The 16,483-nt window shown below is 42.8% G+C and overlaps 1 protein-coding gene across 1 annotated transcript; it reads left to right on the top strand.

Moving 5' to 3' along the window:
- The first annotated feature begins 5,208 nt into the window (after positions 1–5,208).
- Positions 5,209–15,062, top strand: LOC142452342 (CCN family member 2-like). Its single transcript, XM_075553723.1, has 10 exons — positions 5,209–5,274; positions 5,406–5,628; positions 5,779–5,879; positions 6,738–6,967; positions 10,300–10,393; positions 13,156–13,293; positions 13,421–13,643; positions 13,827–14,078; positions 14,170–14,405; positions 14,790–15,062. The coding sequence occupies exons 1-10, from the start codon at positions 5,209–5,211 to the stop codon at positions 15,060–15,062; spliced, it is 1,836 nt and encodes a 611-aa protein (XP_075409838.1).
- The last annotated feature ends 1,421 nt before the right edge of the window (positions 15,063–16,483 follow it).

Below are 16,483 nucleotides of genomic sequence, written 5' to 3' on the forward strand. Positions count from 1 at the left end.
AGAACTTTGCTTAAATGATTCACACCTATGATGTCCCCACACCCCCACACCGACTTCCTAAATTGTATTTATTTGGTTATTGTTGAAAATGCACTCAGCAAAATATACATCAATTGAGCAATCCCACATGTGCAGTTAATGACAATGGTGGCATTCTTTCCATTGTGCATACATTCTCCGCTGCCATTTCTGAGTGTGTCCTTCCTCATTAGCCACATTTTGGTTACTTTATTAACATGGCTCTTTAGTCCATACATTTGTAACTTCCACCAAATATTTCAAGTGAATCAGGGATTTATACTTGCCTTCAATTCTCCATCTGGTGTGAGATGTTGGTGCTGTTTCCCGCATTTTGATTTTTGGGTTAAATCCTGTGGTGATCTCATGTTCATGTGCTGAGGTTATTGTTTTTCTTCCCATAAAGAACTGGATAGTATTTTTCATAATGCTGGTTTCATTTTTATGTGTTCTCTAAATGATTCTGTATTTCTCTTTCAAGTTTCATGGAAAGCTTCACTGGAAAAGATTCTTGGGTCAGTTGTTTTCTTTTAAGGTCCATAATGTGTTACTTTGAATTTCTCTTTCCAGCATTGTCTCTGTAGAGAGGGCTATGCATATTCTCATCTGTTTACCTTTATATGAGACAGCTTTTTTTCTCCTTTTTGTTGATGTTGTATAATTTGACTACTATATATCTTGATGTTTGTTTGTGTGTTGGGGAGAGGGTAACATAATTGATGGTCTCTGTGTTTCCTGAATGTTTATCATGTTCTCCTTTGTGATATTGGGGAAATTTTCTTCTAAATATTCCATTACAATTTTAACTGTAGTGTGGGATACAGAAAGATTTCTGCCATGTTGTCTCCCCCACTATATGGCAAACCCAACATGCTGCTTGCTACACATGTAAATGACTGTACACTACTTCAACTAAAGTAGGTCAGAGGTTATTCTCTTTAAGGTATCAGCCATCTAGAGCAAACAGACTGTATAATCTGACTCACCCTAATTAGGACCCAGTCTCTTCTGATATTGTTCCCTTTAAACAAGGTGGTGAAGAGGGTTATGGGATATACATTTTTTACTCAAGTTAGAAGAGAAATATTGCAGAGGTGTGGGCAGCAGGTTCTAGAATTTGTGGCATTTTGGACTTATATTAAATCTGCCAGAATCCATTATTGATCCTATAATTGTGAAGTGGAAAGTACCACCCTTCAATTTGTTGTTTGTAAAACAGAAGTTCCCTTTACAGTAAGTACATTGCTGCACAACTCAGAATCCTGGCCTCCTGTGTACAGTCTGAGGGTACATACAGTTTATTATAGTTAGTGCTGCAGGTGGGAGAGGCGTCTGATCAAAAGGCAGTCTGGCTAAGGCCAGTCGGACACTGCATTCGCTGGCTATCACACCAGGAACAGGAAGGTTGCAATTGGCCCTGAAGGACTGACTTCTATTTCCTCTGGCAAAGAATGGAGCCCTGTGATTTCTTTCTTAGAAGCAATAAGAACAGGTCTAAAAACTACCAGTCTGTGTGATCATGAGGTGTCGATGAGATCAGGCATCCGGCATTAAAGCACCAGAGCAAAAAATCATAATGTGAATGAGGGGGGATGTGTGCGGAGTGGAGGTCCATAGCCAATTTGTAAGCAATTAGACATCCCCTTACAGAAGGGTTGCGGGGGAAAAAGAGGCCAGTAAGGGTGCAGTGTAGCACCCATGAAACACACAGCTTTCCTCTGGTTCTTTAATGCTTCCTCCCCCCCTGCTATCATGACCCTAATTCTACCAGAGCATTTACATGGGTACAGATAAGAGCTAGAAACACAGGGAATATTGGACAGATAAACTCCTCGGGACCAATATTGAGAGCAGCCATACCAGAAGGGGAAGGGGAAGGGGGGAAGAGAAAGGGAGAACTGATCACAATAACCTACAAATAACCCCTTCCCAGCATGATTGACAAAAGACAAGGGGGTGGGAGAGACATTGAACATGGCAAGACATGAAAAGAAAATGTGAAAATTATCAATGGTGCATGTGAAAGGGAGGGGGGAAATGAGTAGCTGATACCAAGGGCTCCAGTAGAAAGAAAATGCTTTGAAAACAATGATGGCAAAATATCTACAAATTCACCTGAGGCAATGGGTGTATATATGTGATAAGAGTTGTACAAGCCCCCAATAAAATTATTTGAAGAATAAATACATAAAACCTCCTTTAAGCAAGTTCTGCCATGGGTTTAAGCTGCATCTCGGTATCTCTGGGTTGACTCTCTCCCTAGAAAGCCAGGATCATCTATATGGAGGGCCTCTCTGCATTCTTGCTACTAGGGGACTAAGCAGGGGGTTGGAAATGGAATTAAACCAACTTGTATTGTGATCTGCTGGGCTCAGTGATCTCCAGGGTCCAGGACCTCCTGGAGTCCACAGGGATGTCCTTGTGTGACCTTAGGGAATCTAGTCCAGGCAGAATAAGGGCTAAAACAAGAGCATGGATGGATGGCAAGCACGACACAGGCTTGTGGTGAATGGGAGGAGCAGGCTGGTGATGCATGTGTGGCATGTAGGCAGGAAATACAGGGGACTGCACAATGCCTGTGGGGGTATGGGGTGGGACTGTAGGCAAACAGATGGTGCAGTTGCCTCGGTGACTGGAGAACCTGGCCATGTGTCACTGGCATTGGGAAACAATAGGGATCGTGGATCATGGTATCCGGTGAGGATGTGGGTCATGGCGAGTTCAAAGCCCCCGAGGCACTGTGAGACCAGGGCTCAATCCAAATCCCCCAAATCAAGCCCCTCACCCACAAATCTGGGGACAATACACAGGGAAGTGTAGAAGGTGGTCCCTACTTTTGTGCCATCATTTTTGGAAGTCTTAACAAAAGATTTTGGAACCATGTCACTAGTGAATATTGCAGGATACATATATTTAGTTTGCACCACAGCATTTCCCAAATCTTGAAGTTTTCATTTTTCACAGTTTAAATTTAAGTCCAGCTCATTCTTTATTAATTTCATACAAGTGGAAAGTCTAATGTATGTGGTCCCTTTTATAGTTTGCTTTAAAATCTCATTAGCCAGACACCCCACTTCATCAGTTAGAAGTTCTACTCCCCGCCAAATATTTGAATTTAATTCAGAGATGTTATTTAGTAATGCATAAAAACATTACCTTTTCTCCAGTGTTCAGTCGCATGGTGATCATTTCCTTTGATTTCTATAGTCCTCCCAAGAGGCTCTTCAAGGCAGTGTGGGTTTTTACTATTAGGCACCTTGAATTCATCCTGCTTCTATGCAGTATCCAATTCTAAAATGATATCCTCATTATACATTACAGCCAATGCAGCAGCCCACCCCCAGAACCAAATTCTGGTTTAGTTGTCTAGAATTTGAGGGTCATTTTTAGAGCAATGCTATCTCAGAAACAACACAAGTGAGGGCCATTAACCGACAGAACCCAATTGTGTCATAGTTTAGGAGGATGGAAGTCATCGACAGAACTCAGTTGTGTCATGGTTTAGGAGGATGGAAGTCATCGACAGAACTCAATTGTGTCATGGTTTAGGAGGATGGAAGTCAGAATTCAGGGTGTTAGTTCTAGAGCAGCGGTTCTCAACCTGTGGATTGTTTCCTCTCTAGGGGCCAAAAGACCCTTTCACAGGTTTGCCCATTTAATAACAGTAGCAAAATTACAGTTATGAAGTAGCAAGAAAAATAATTTTATGTTTTGGGGGTCACCACAACATGAGGAACTGTACTAAAGGGTCGCCGACATTAGGAAGGTGGAGAACCACTGCTTTAGGGAAAGATTTCTTTGTTGGATCTGGTAGAATATCCTCACCCCTTTGTGCTTCTACTCCTAGGTGATTGCTTCTGATGTGGCTTCTCTTTCTCTGTGTCTCTGCTTCTTCTTCTAGCTTGTTTCATCTCATTTATACCTCAGAAAATATTAATTCAAGATATACCCTGCCCTCTGACAACCTTTTACTAAAGTGGGCTATAACCACACACATGGGCATTAGGATTTACTATGCATATTTGCATGGGGTGAGTGGGGAGGGTGTCACACACTTCAATTCATAGCACACTAAAATTCTAAAAATTGCTCCAACTAACAATAGACCCATTTTCAGGAACCATAGATGGCTACTTATTCCCTCCTTCCCCTCATAACTGCAACAATAAAAGTACTACATATTTCAAAAGCTATACTATAACAAAACAAGGGTGCTGGGATTCTCCCCAGGAAACTGCCTCTACTGTCAAACTCTTGGGTTTGTTCTCTTGCTAATCTGGCAACGGGCAGTCAAACCTGTGTCTCAAATGAAAAGCGGCCATATGTATATTAGTACTCCAATATGAAATCCAAGTTGTGCAGGTAGACATCTCTGAGACTCCACATGATGAAGATTAAACTAACTCCTTTTCTGTCCTCAGGCGAGTGTCAAGGCCACGCAACTTTCTAAAACTAATATTATTATAGAGACAATCAAAAGCCAATTTGATTGTTTTAAGAAACCCTGCTAATACACAGCCTCTGCAGCTACCTGCCTCTTAAAGAGGAATTCTGTTAGTGAACAGAATAGGCACAGCCATTAGGAACAAAAGTGGTTCTTATAAAATGGTAATAATGATTGCTGTCCCTTTAAATGATACCAATCAGGAGTGGTGTGAAAGGAACTCAAAAAAGTCCTATTTGGTGCTGGAAATACTAGGCTTCTTCTTGTTCTCTCTCACTCTCCCTCCCTCCCACCCTCGCCCCGTCCTTCCTCCTTCCTCACCGCCCCACCCCTCCCTTGGAGTGCAGCACCTTCATCAGACAGGAGGAATGTAGAGTGTCAATGTGTCAGGTTCAATCTAGTGTGAGTTGATGACTCATGAAGGTGGGGAGAAATGGGAGCAATATCCTTGGTTGTGTAGGACTCCTGTGCAGCTCATTGGTCAGCGGGGGATGCCCTAGAGGTATAAAAACATCGTCTGTCAGCCCAAGCCTCGCAGGACAACTCTTGCCACTGCAAAGAGGCAGTCATTGCAACTCCAACCACAGAGAGAGTCTGCCTCCAACCCAACGGCAGCCACCTGGAAGACAGCATCCAACAAAGATACATTCCAGCACATCCAAGTACTGATCTCCAGCAAAAGCTCAAAGCAGCCCGCTGACCTCCAGCGCCTGTTCAGCTGTAGCCATCGACTCTACAACGGCGCCATGTCTGCCACCGGCACGGGCTCAGTGCTCTTTGCCTTGGTGCTCCTGCTCACGCTCTGCAGCTTGGTAAGCAAGGCCAACCCTGTCAGGCCGTGGATGGAGTGAGGGGAGGGGGGCGTGTCACAGAGCTGGGAAGAGAGGGTGGTCCATGATTCTGTCCTACTGAGTTAGCCGCTGACAGCCCGCTCTCTCTGCAGAGAGCCACCCCTTTGGATTGCAGCGGGCCGTGCCGGTGTGTTCTAGAGGAAATTCCAACCTGCCCTGTTGGCGTGACTCTGGTGAAGGATGGCTGCGGATGCTGCCCCGTGTGCGCCAAGCAACTGGGCGATGTGTGCACGAAGCGAGACGTCTGTGACAAGCGCAAGGACCTCTACTGTAGCTTTGAGTTGCCAACAGAGCCCAACATCGGAGTGTGCAGAGGTAGGACGTACAGCCCCACCCTCCGTGATACTTAGTGTCCGTTAAAATTTCACTAGCTGCTCATAGTCCATCCACATCCCTGATTCGCTTATACTTCCAGATCCAGAGACTAATTTTACACAACCCCTCCACCTACTTCCTCTCCTTCAGCTAAAGAAGGGGCCTCTTGCTACATTGAAGGGACGGAGCACAAGGATGGTGAGACGTTCCAGAAGAGCTGCACGGAAATGTGCACTTGCAGGAGTGGGAAAGTGAGCTGTGAGTCCCTGTGCCCCCCATCCATTTATAAGCCTACCCTTGAGTGCCCCTTCCCACGGTCGGTCAGAATACCAGGGACATGCTGCGAGGAGTGGGTGTGTGATAAGCTCAAGAACCACACAAGGAATCACTCTGCCACTACAGGTGAGTAGATTCATGATTGCCTCCATGTGCGGTGTACTCCTGTCAGAAACAGTGAACCCAGAGGCTGAGTCCTAACATTGGGCTTACTGAGATTTTGTGTGCTTTGCCCTCATGGCTTACCAACTTGAAGAGGCTGTTACCACAGAACCAACAACGTTGCCACCCAACTGCAAGGTCAAGACCACCAAGTGGAGTGCCTGTTCTAAGACTTGTGGGGTGGGCATCTCCACACGGCATACCAATGCCAATGCTGAGTGCGTGGAACAATGGCAGAGCCGCCTCTGCTTCCTCAGGCCTTGCGATGCTGACCTGGAAACGAAGATAAAGGTACCTAATTGTTCTGCGTTTCTTCACTAATTTTCCTGAAATGCAAATGGATAGGACAAAAGCTTGTGTCCCTTACCGTCTTATTACAGGCCCATTATATCCCCCAAATATTAACCATTGAGCAATTTAAAAGAAATGGATGTCATGTAATAGGAACCACCAGCTTCTCCCTATAGAATCCTCCACAGCATTAGTTAGTTTGAGACATCCCAAGTCACGCTAGGTCTATTTCTGCAAAACTTACAAGTGAGACTCAAAATTCCTCTCCTCAAAATATAAGCAAATGTCAGACAAAATTAAGACTGTGGCTAGTAACACTGAGTTCAAATAAGCCACTCTTTACGTAAAGTCAATGATTTCTTCTCCTTTGTCTTTCTCAGAAGGGGAAGAGGTGCCTACGTGCCAGCAACATGACCTATCCTATCAGGTTAAAGGTTGATGAATGCATCAGTGTGAACCGCTTCAATGTTAAGATCTGTGGAGTTTGCATCGATGGCGGCTGTTGCACCCCTAAACACACCACCACTGAGCGTGTGAAGTTCAGGTGTCCTGATGATGAGTTCACAGAGAAGAACGTGATGTTCATCCAGGCCTGCAGATGCCATTACAGGTGCCCTGTAGAGAGTGACAGCATTGAATCAACATACTAGAAGATACATGGAGAAATAGTTTAAAGACAGAGTGAGAGATGTTATCTCAATCGACTGTAACTTGAACTGATTTACATCTTTGTGTGTGTGTGTAAACATGAATTCACTTAGCACAACTTATTTAAATCTCTTTTTCTAAGAGGGAAAATGATTTCCCAGCTGAATCTACACATCCATCCATGGTAGACACTGGTTTGAAGAAAGTAAAACTTGAGAGTGACACCACAGTAGCACACAACATCATGGTGTTTGAAGGGTGGGGTTTAGGGAGAAGTAGGAGAGTACCAGGGGAAGTGAGTGGCATCAGGAACAATGTCATCCTAAAGGGTAAGAGGCTGCTGTGTGCAAGTATAAAGGAGTGGGAACACTTGAGCAAGCTCAATGACCTGCCTGCAACTCCATGTGTTCTCGGGGCCATTGAGAGGCACAGTCACGTGGTTCTGGACCTCAGAAGAGGACATTCACGTTTGACATTCAGAATTGAATGGCAGTGTTCATGAATCAGAATCCTGTCTGTTAGACTGGACAGCTTGTGGCAAGTTAGCTTGTGTGTAACAAGGCAGACTTTCCATTTTTTCTATTGTAGGTATTGTGTAGGTATTGATTTGTGGAGCTAGCTCAGTTACAGTTGTTTGCTTTTGCTGGCCATGCCTCAGGATTTCAAGTGCTTCGCTTATGTTTCTGTCCATCAGAGGAAGGATAAAAGGCAATATTTCAAAGCATGAACTAAATGCTTACTCACATGGAGACGTTGTTCAGTTAGAGTGACAGTCCATCAAAATAAGTTGTTTGCCAAAGTGGGGGCAACAGTGTCCACAGAAGTGTGATACACAGTTGGAAATGTGTTATAGCCTCACTTTTAATGAGCAAGTGGTCTTCATTCAAAAAGAAGAATGGTTTTATGAATGATCAATTTTCTCACCGGGAAAAGTTTTTTCTACTTTGACTATGAGTGTTCTGTGCTGTTTGTGTGTTCTGGGTGTGAACAAAAGTTACATGTTTGCATCTCTCAAATTAAAAATAAAATATATATCATTTCCATAAAGGCCTTGTTATTCATTTATTCTTGTAAACAAGTCTCAGTCCTCGAGTATAAAAGGAAAGGGCTTATTTTTTTAAATCATTTTATTGGGGGCTTGTACAACTCTTAACATAATCCATACATACATCCATTTTTTGAAACACATTTATACATTTGTGTCCATTATCATTATCAAAACATTTTCTTTCTGCTTGAGAGAAAGGGATTATTTATATGGTAAAGCAATTTACCAATAATTTTCTTTAAAAGTATATTTTATCATATATGTACTAAGGAATTGGTAATTCATTTCAGAGGATTTTTTTATATCAGCATGTTTAACACCGAATCAATGGTCAAGGGAATGTAAATACTATTATAGAACTGTTCACAGTACTTTATGTACAGTTTAAAGTCAATACTCATATTATTTCAACCTCCATTAACCCTTATTTGCACTCACGTGTCCCTGTTTACAGAGCCCTGGTGATAATGGGTTGTGCACCAGGCTGCTAACTGCAAAGTCCGCAGTTCAAACCATCAGCCCTTGGGGAGAAAATGAGATTTTCTGCTCCCATAAAAGTTTTATATCTTTGGAAACCCACAGGGGTAGTTCTATCCTGTTTTATATGGTCAGTATAAGCCAGGATCAACTCATTGCTAGTGCTTTTGGAGTGGGTTTTTTGGTTTTGTTTGTATTTATTACCCCCCTGGGCACTTGAGACATTGTATTTCAATTGCTGACATCACCAATGTAGACCAAGCCCTTTGTTGAGGTTTGCATCCTCTGTAATTGATACAATGTAAGTGTTAAATATTAGAAATGTAAAATGAAATAAGCATTGAAACATCACCATCTCATCAGTCTCATTTTGTATAATTAATTTTCATTTGCCCAGATGACCAAGACAATGAGATGTTGACATCAAAAAGAGATAAGTAAATCTTTCATTCACTACTGTTAATAGAAATTTGTCTGAAATTACAATCAGCATTTCCATTTTTCTAACTCAATTCTTTTATCTAGAACTCAAGATTAACTTATCTTACCCAGTTGTTTCTGAAAGATAAAATGAAAAAATTGAAGAAATCTAGTGTAAAAATGGGATTGGAGCTATCCAGACTTCTACTGAAAAATGAGCTAAAGTGACAAACCAAAGATAGACCCCAAGGTCTACTATATTCCTAGGGTGCTACTTGTTCGGGGTGCGAAATAAATAGCTACAGAGAAAGTAAGCTATCACAGCAGAGTTAGCAAGGTTGCAGTGCCAGGGTCATCCAGGAGACAAAAATACTCTTGAAAATAAATATCAATTCTACAAATAACAAAGGAAAAACTTACCGTGCTCAAAAGTGAAAAGTGTTTTTTGCCAAAACATCAGATTTCAGGGAAACAGCCATAAACATATATAGCAACACTGCCAGAAGCAGCACTCTACTCTCACAAATCAACACATATGTACACACACACACAGACACACATACACACACACAGTACCTACAAGGGTCTCAGCTTACCTTTCCTTTTTCCAATTGATTCCTGACTGGAACTGGAAGGCCACTCTAAGTGGATCTGGCTGTTCTAAAAGGATTTGAAAAATTCTAGGAAGATAGTAGTGGTGAAAACATAGATTTTGAATTCTACATATTGTTTCATTAAAGGGGAATGTAAGAAAATAAATGGCAAAATTAAAACCCAGGAACAATCTTAGAACAGAAGTAAGCAGCCCTTGAACCCTATAATATGGAATTGGGGACAAATCTTAAGACTTGAACAAGGAAGCATCCTGATCTCTGATGTCTCTGAGCATTGGGTAGCTCCAAAATAGTAGCAAGTTGTGTTAGACTGCATTTTCTAGAGAAACTAAAGCAGTGACACTCATCAATGTATACAAAGTAAATCTTTATCAGGGAATGGGCCCAAGCAGCCACAGAGTGGAGAAACTAAGTCTGTCTCGAGTCCATGGCCAGATGCTTGTTGGCCGGAGGCTCTTTCAACTCAAACATATTGCAGAGTGATGAACGAGGAAGCAGCAAGATCACAGGCCAGTGGAGGCAGAGTCCAGGAAATCCAATGTTTCCCGGCAATCTGGCTGATCACCTGTGCGATGCCATCCCAGGAAGCCAGAGAAAAGATCTAGACCAGCAGGAAGAGAGCGAGATAACCAGTCTTCCACAGCATTTCCTATACATGTCAAATAGGGCACACCCCTAAGTAAATGGAATCCAATTATAATCTAATGATTGGACTTCACCCCTTTCTTCTTACAGATACAGCCAAATTGACAAAAAAGATAAGGAAAAGCCAAAAACACATCACACAGGTGTAGATAAGAGCCCAATTTTGAAACAGCTACTGAGATTGGTAATGGTTTGGCCTACTCTAACAAAACTGAAAGACTCCCTAAAGACAGTGGATCTCAACCTTCCTAATGCCTGAGCCTTTAATACAGTTCCTCGTGTCGTGGTGATGCCCAACCACAACATTATTTTTGTTGCTACTTCATAACTGTCATTTTGCTACTGTTATGAATCATCATGTAAATATCTGATATGAAGGATGTATTTTAATTGTTTCAAATTGAACATAATTAAAGCATACTGATGAATCACACAAAAAATGTAATCATATAATATGAAATATAAATTTCTAATGACAAATCAATGAAATTTGTCTTGAAGCATGGTGTAGTAAGGGTAAGTGTCTTCATGCCATGTCTTCGTATGCCAGCATATTTGTATGTGGGCAGACAAGCCTGGAGACAGATAGAGGAGCTGTGTCTTGGTTCCTAAGACCATCAGAAATATGTGTTCTTCCATGGTCTTAGGCAACTTCTGTGGAAGAGTGGCTCCACCCCCAAAGGGGTCACTACCCACAGGTTGAGAACTGCTGCTGTAACAGCACAGGGCCCCACAATGTTGGAAATCGAATAAAAATTAAATCTTGACTGACAGGAAAATAAGAGAGAAACTCCAAACAGAAAGAAAGGAAATTTAAGTAGGAATTTTAGGAAGCAAATGGCTACAATTTTTAATACCACATTAAAACACAGCAAAAAAAGGGAGCTCTATTAGAAAATGTGTTTTAATCAAGCTGCTGTTCTGAACAAAGTTCAGTGAAACTAGCTTCACGTATAAGAAAATATAACATTGTATCCTAATCTACTAAAATATGAGAAAATAAGTAAAGGGCAGAACATATAGAGGAAAGAGTTGGGAAGCAAAGGGCATTTACAGAGGTCTAGACAAAGACATGTACACATGCAAATATATATATGAGGATAGGGAAATAGATCTATGTGCCTATATTTATAGGTTTAGTATTAAGGTGGCAGAAGGACCTTGGACCTCTACTCAAGCACTCCCTGAATGTATGAATACTTTCTTCTATTAAATGAGCATTCAATGATACTCACCCTCCCGACACAACTGCTGAAGCCAAAGCAGGTGAACAAGCAAATGTGGTGAAGAAAGCTGATGGTGCCCAGCTATCAAAAGATATATCATCTGGGGTCTTAAAGGCTTGAAGATAAACAAGCAGCCATCTAGCTCAGAAGCAACAAAGCCCACATGGAAGAACACACCAGCCTGTGTGATCACGTGGTTCCGAAGGGATCGGTTATCAGGCATCAAAGAACAAAAAATCATATCATTGGGTGCACACATCCATGATACGATCACTGAGGACAAAAGGGTGCATAAGAAAATGTGGTGAAGAAAGCTAATGGTGACTGGCTATCAAAAGAGGTAGTGTCTGGGGTCTTAAAAGCTTGAAAGTAAACAAGTGGTCATCTAGCTCAGAAGCAACAAAGCCCACGTGGAAGAAGCACACCAGCCTGTGTGATCATGAGGGGTGGAAGGGATCAGGAATAAGGCATCATCAAAAATAAAATCTTACCATAGTGAATGAAGGGGGAAGTGCAGAGTGGAGACCCAAGGCCCATTTGTCAGCCACTGGAGATCCCCTTGCAGAGGGGTCTAGGGAAGGAGATGAGTCAGTCAGGGTGTGGTGTAGAACCGATGGAGAATAGAACTTTCCTCCAGTTCCTAAATGTTTCCTCCTACCTCACCCCACCCTACCCCCGCAACTATCATGATCCGAATTCTACCTTGCAAGTCTGGATAGAGCAGAGGATGTACACTGGTGCAGATAGGAGCTGGCGGCACAGGGAATCCAGGGAAGATGATACCTTCAGGACCAGGGGTGTGAAGGGCGATACTGGGAGGGTAGACGGTGTGTGGGTTGGAAAGAGGGAACCGATGACAAGGATCTACATGTGACCTCCTCCCTGGGGGACGGACAACAGAAAAGGGGGTGAAGGGAGACGTCGGTCAGGGCAAGATATGACAAAATAATAATTTATAAATTATCAAGGGCTCATGAGAGAGGGGGGACTTGGGCGGGAGGGGTAAAAAGAGGACCTAATGCAAAGGGCTTAAGTGGAGAGCAAATGCTTTGAAAATGATGAGGGCAAAGAATGTACAGATGTGCCTTACACAATTGATGTATGTATGGATTGTGATAAGAGTTGTATGAGTCCCTAATAAAATGTTTTAAAAAAAGAAAATGATGATGGCAACCTATGTACAAATGTGCTTGACACAATGGATGTATATATGGATTGTGATAAGAATTGTATGAGCCCCCAATAAATGATTTTTTAAAAAAGGAAAAAAATGAAGAAAGTTGTGCTGGAATAGAAATGATTATACTCCCTTCTCACTTATTAACATAGTTAGGTTCCATGAGTGAGAACATTCAGCAAATATTGGCATGCAAAAATAGAGTATGATTCTATCAGATCACAACATCAAGGATGACTATGTTGTTTCATAACTACTAAACCCCTCAGAATCATGACCCAGCCATGATAACATGCACATCAACTGTAACAGGCACCGTTACACTCACCTTGCATGACAGTGGTCATTCCAACCAACACCAAAACACATTCTAGTAAAATTGATGGTATTTGGCCGGGGCGATGGGGAAGAGGAAATAAATTATCGGAATATCTGCTTTAAAAAGAAAGTAGTATTAATAAAAGATAATTTTCTTATGATAAGTATTTTCAAATGTAGAACTTCATGACAGATGAGAGTAGATTAACTTTTAATATACTCCAGGAAAGAAAACATGAGCCAAATGCTAACCGCCAGTACCTGTTCAGCTGTAGCCATCCACTCCACAATGGCGCCATGTCTGCCACGGGCACGGGCTCAGTGCTCTTTGCCTTGGTGCTCCTGCTCACGCTTTGCAGCTGGGTAAGCAAGGCCAACCCTGTCAGGCCGTGGATGGAGTGAGGGGAGGGGGGTGTCACAGCTGGGAAGAGATGGTGGTCCATGATTCTGTCCTACTGAGTTAGCCGCTGACAGGCCGCTCTCTCTGCAGAGAGCCACCCCTTTGGATTGCAGCGGGCCGTGCCGGTGTGTTCTAGAGGAAGCTCCAACCTGCCCTGTTGGCATGACCCTGGTGAAGGATGGCTGTGGATGCTGCCCCATGTGCACCAAGCAACTGGGCGATGTGTGCACGAAGCGAGACGTCTGTGATGAGCGCAAGGACCTCTATTGTACCTTTGACTTGCCAACAGAGCCCAACATCGGAGTGTGCAGAGGTAGGACGTACAGCCCCACCCTCCGCGATACTTCCTGTCCGTCCAGCTGCTTGCTCAGCAGCAAGAAGTCAAATTTCAAATTTCGCTAGCAGCTCATAGTCCATCCACATCCCTGACATGCATATACGTCCAGCTCCAGAGAGTAATTTAACACAACCCCTGCATCTCCTTCCTCTCCATCAGCTAAGGAAGGTGCCTCCTGCTCCGTTGAAGGGAAGGAGCACACGGATGGAGAGACGTTCCAGAGGGGCTGCAGAGGAATGTGCACTTGCAGGAGTGGGGAAGTGAGCTGTGAGCCCCTGTGCCCTCCATCCATTCGCCTGCCCAGTCCTGACTGCCCCTTCCCCCAGTTGGTCAAAATACCAGGGAAATGCTGCGAGGAGTGGGTGTGTGATGAACCCAAGGACGACACGATGAGTCGCTCTGCCCTTGCAGGTGAGTTGATTCATGATTGCCCCCATGTGCGGTGTACTCCTGTCAGAAACAGTGAACCCAGAGGCTGAGTCCTAACATCGGGCTTACTGAGATTTTGTGTGCTTTGTTCTCATGGCTTACCAACGTGAAGAGGCTGTTACCCCAGAACCAAGAACGTTGCAACGCAACTGCCAAGTCCAGACCACTGAGTGGGGCGCCTGTTCCAACACTTGCAGCTTGGGTATTTCCACACGGTATACCAATGACAATGCTGAGTGCAGAGAGGAACAGCAGACCCGACTATGCTTCCTCAGGCCTTGCAATGCTGACCTGGAAAAGAAGATAAAGGTATCTTACTATTCTGCTTTTATTCACTAATTTTCATGAAAAGCAAATGGATAGGACAAAAGCTGAGGTCCCCTACTTGCCTTGTTATTACAGGCCCATTATGTTCCTTAAATATTAACCATTGAGCTATTTAAAAGGAATGGAATGTTGTGCAATAGGAACCACCAGCTTCCCCCTACAGACTCCCCTACAGCGTTAATAAGTTTGAGACATCCTAAGTCAAGCTGGGTCTATTTCTGCAAAACTTACAAGTGAGACTCAAACTTCCTTTCCTCAAAATATAAGCAAAAGTCAGACAAAGTTAAGACTGTGGCTAGTAACACAGGGTTCAAATAAGTCACTCTTTACTAAAGTCAATGATCTCTTCTCCTTTGTCTTTCTCAGGAGGGCGAAAGTTGCATCCTTACCACCAACCTGACCTATCCTATCAAGTTTCCGTTTGATGGCTGTGTCAGTGTGAAGAATTACCATACCAAGATCTGCGGAGTCTGCACCTATGGCCGGTGTTGCACACCTGAAAGAACCACCACCGAGCCTGTGAAGTCCAGGTATCTTGATGGACGTGATGTCACAAAGATCAACGTGATGTTCATCAAGGCCTGCGGATGCCATTACAACTGCCCTGTAGGCAGTAACAGCTTTGAATCATTATTCTAGAAGAAGATGCATGGAGACGTGCTTTAAAGACTGAGCGTGAGAGATAGTATCTCAATAAACTGTAACTTCAACTGATTTATTTCTGTGTGTGTGTGTGTGTGTGTATGTAAACATGAATTCATTTAGCCCAACTTATTTAAATCTCTTTTTCTAAGAGGGAAAATGAATTCGCACCTGAATCTAAACATCTATCAATGCCAGACACTGGTTTGAAGAAAGTAAAACTTGACAGTGACACCACAGTAGCACACAACATCATGGTGTTTATAGGGTGGGGTTTAGGGAGCAGTAGGAGAGTACCAGGAGAAATGAGTTGCATCAGGAATAATGTCATCCTAAGGTGGAAAGGAGCTGCTATGTGGAAATATAATTGAGAAGGAACATTTGAGCAAGCTCCATAACCTGCCTGCACCTCCAGCAGCTGTAAGGATGTGTGTTCTCGGGCCATCAAGAGGCTGAGTCACGTTGTTCTGGAAGGCAGAACAGCAGACTCAGCTTTGACATTCTGATTCCAATGGCAGTGTTCAGGAATCAAATCCTGACTGTTAGACTGGACAGCTTGTGACAAGCTAGTTTGCCTGTAACAAGCCAGATTTAAAACAAATTTCTATTGTACGTATTTCCACAGGAGCACTTGTTCCTACAGTGACTATTATTGTTTCCTGGACAGTTTATTTATTGAGAGGATGACCAATAGTTACATGTTTTTGCCTTTCTAGTTGAAATAAAGTATGAAACTTTTTTCTATAGAGTACTTATTATTCATTTATTTTTCCAAACCAGCGGTTCTCAACTTTTCTAATGCCACGGACCCTTTAATACAGTGCCTCATGTTGTGGTGACCCCTTTAGTGGGTGAATCTGCATGTGGGCTGACCCACCTGGAGACAGATAGAGGAGCTGTGTCTCGGTTCCTAAGACCATCAGAAATATGGTCTTAGGCAACCCCTGTGAAGGGTCGTTCTAGCCCCAAAGGGGTAGTGACCCCCAGGTTGAGAACTGCTGTTCTAAACATTTCTGAATTCTCTTGAGTATAAATGGGAAGGTTTCATTTATTTGGTAAATCAATTTACCTATACTCATAAAAAAGTATTCCTAGTACATCACATATGTACGAATAAACTGATAATTCATTTCAAAGAAATTTTTACATAAACATATTTAACATTGAATCAAAGTTTTGAAAATACTATTATTGAACACACAGACATGTGGTGTTTATGTTAAAAATACTTTATATACAGTTTAACGTCAATGGTCTTATTATTTCAGCCTCCGCTAACCTTTTGATCTCGCATGGCACTGTTTGCAGAACATTGGTGGTACAATGGGTTGTGCTTTGGACTGCTAACTGCAAAGTCAGCAGTTACAACCCACCACCTCTTGGGGAGAAAAATGAGACTTTCTGCTCCTATAAAATGT

Source organism: Tenrec ecaudatus, chromosome 7, assembly GCF_050624435.1.
Source record: "Tenrec ecaudatus isolate mTenEca1 chromosome 7, mTenEca1.hap1, whole genome shotgun sequence".
In the NCBI taxonomy this organism is placed as follows: domain Eukaryota; kingdom Metazoa; phylum Chordata; class Mammalia; order Afrosoricida; family Tenrecidae; genus Tenrec; species Tenrec ecaudatus.

Excerpts from the sequence above, each read along its gene's own strand:
- LOC142452342 (XM_075553723.1), top strand. The coding sequence starts at position 5,209 with ATGTCTGCCACCGGCACGGGCTCAGTGCTCTTTGCCTTGGTGCTCCTG. Across the intron at positions 10,394-13,155 it reads TGAAACAGCTACTGAGATTG|GAAAGAAAACATGAGCCAAA; the intron begins GTAATGGTTTGG and ends AATATACTCCAG. Across the intron at positions 14,406-14,789 it reads ACCTGGAAAAGAAGATAAAG|GAGGGCGAAAGTTGCATCCT; the intron begins GTATCTTACTAT and ends TGTCTTTCTCAG.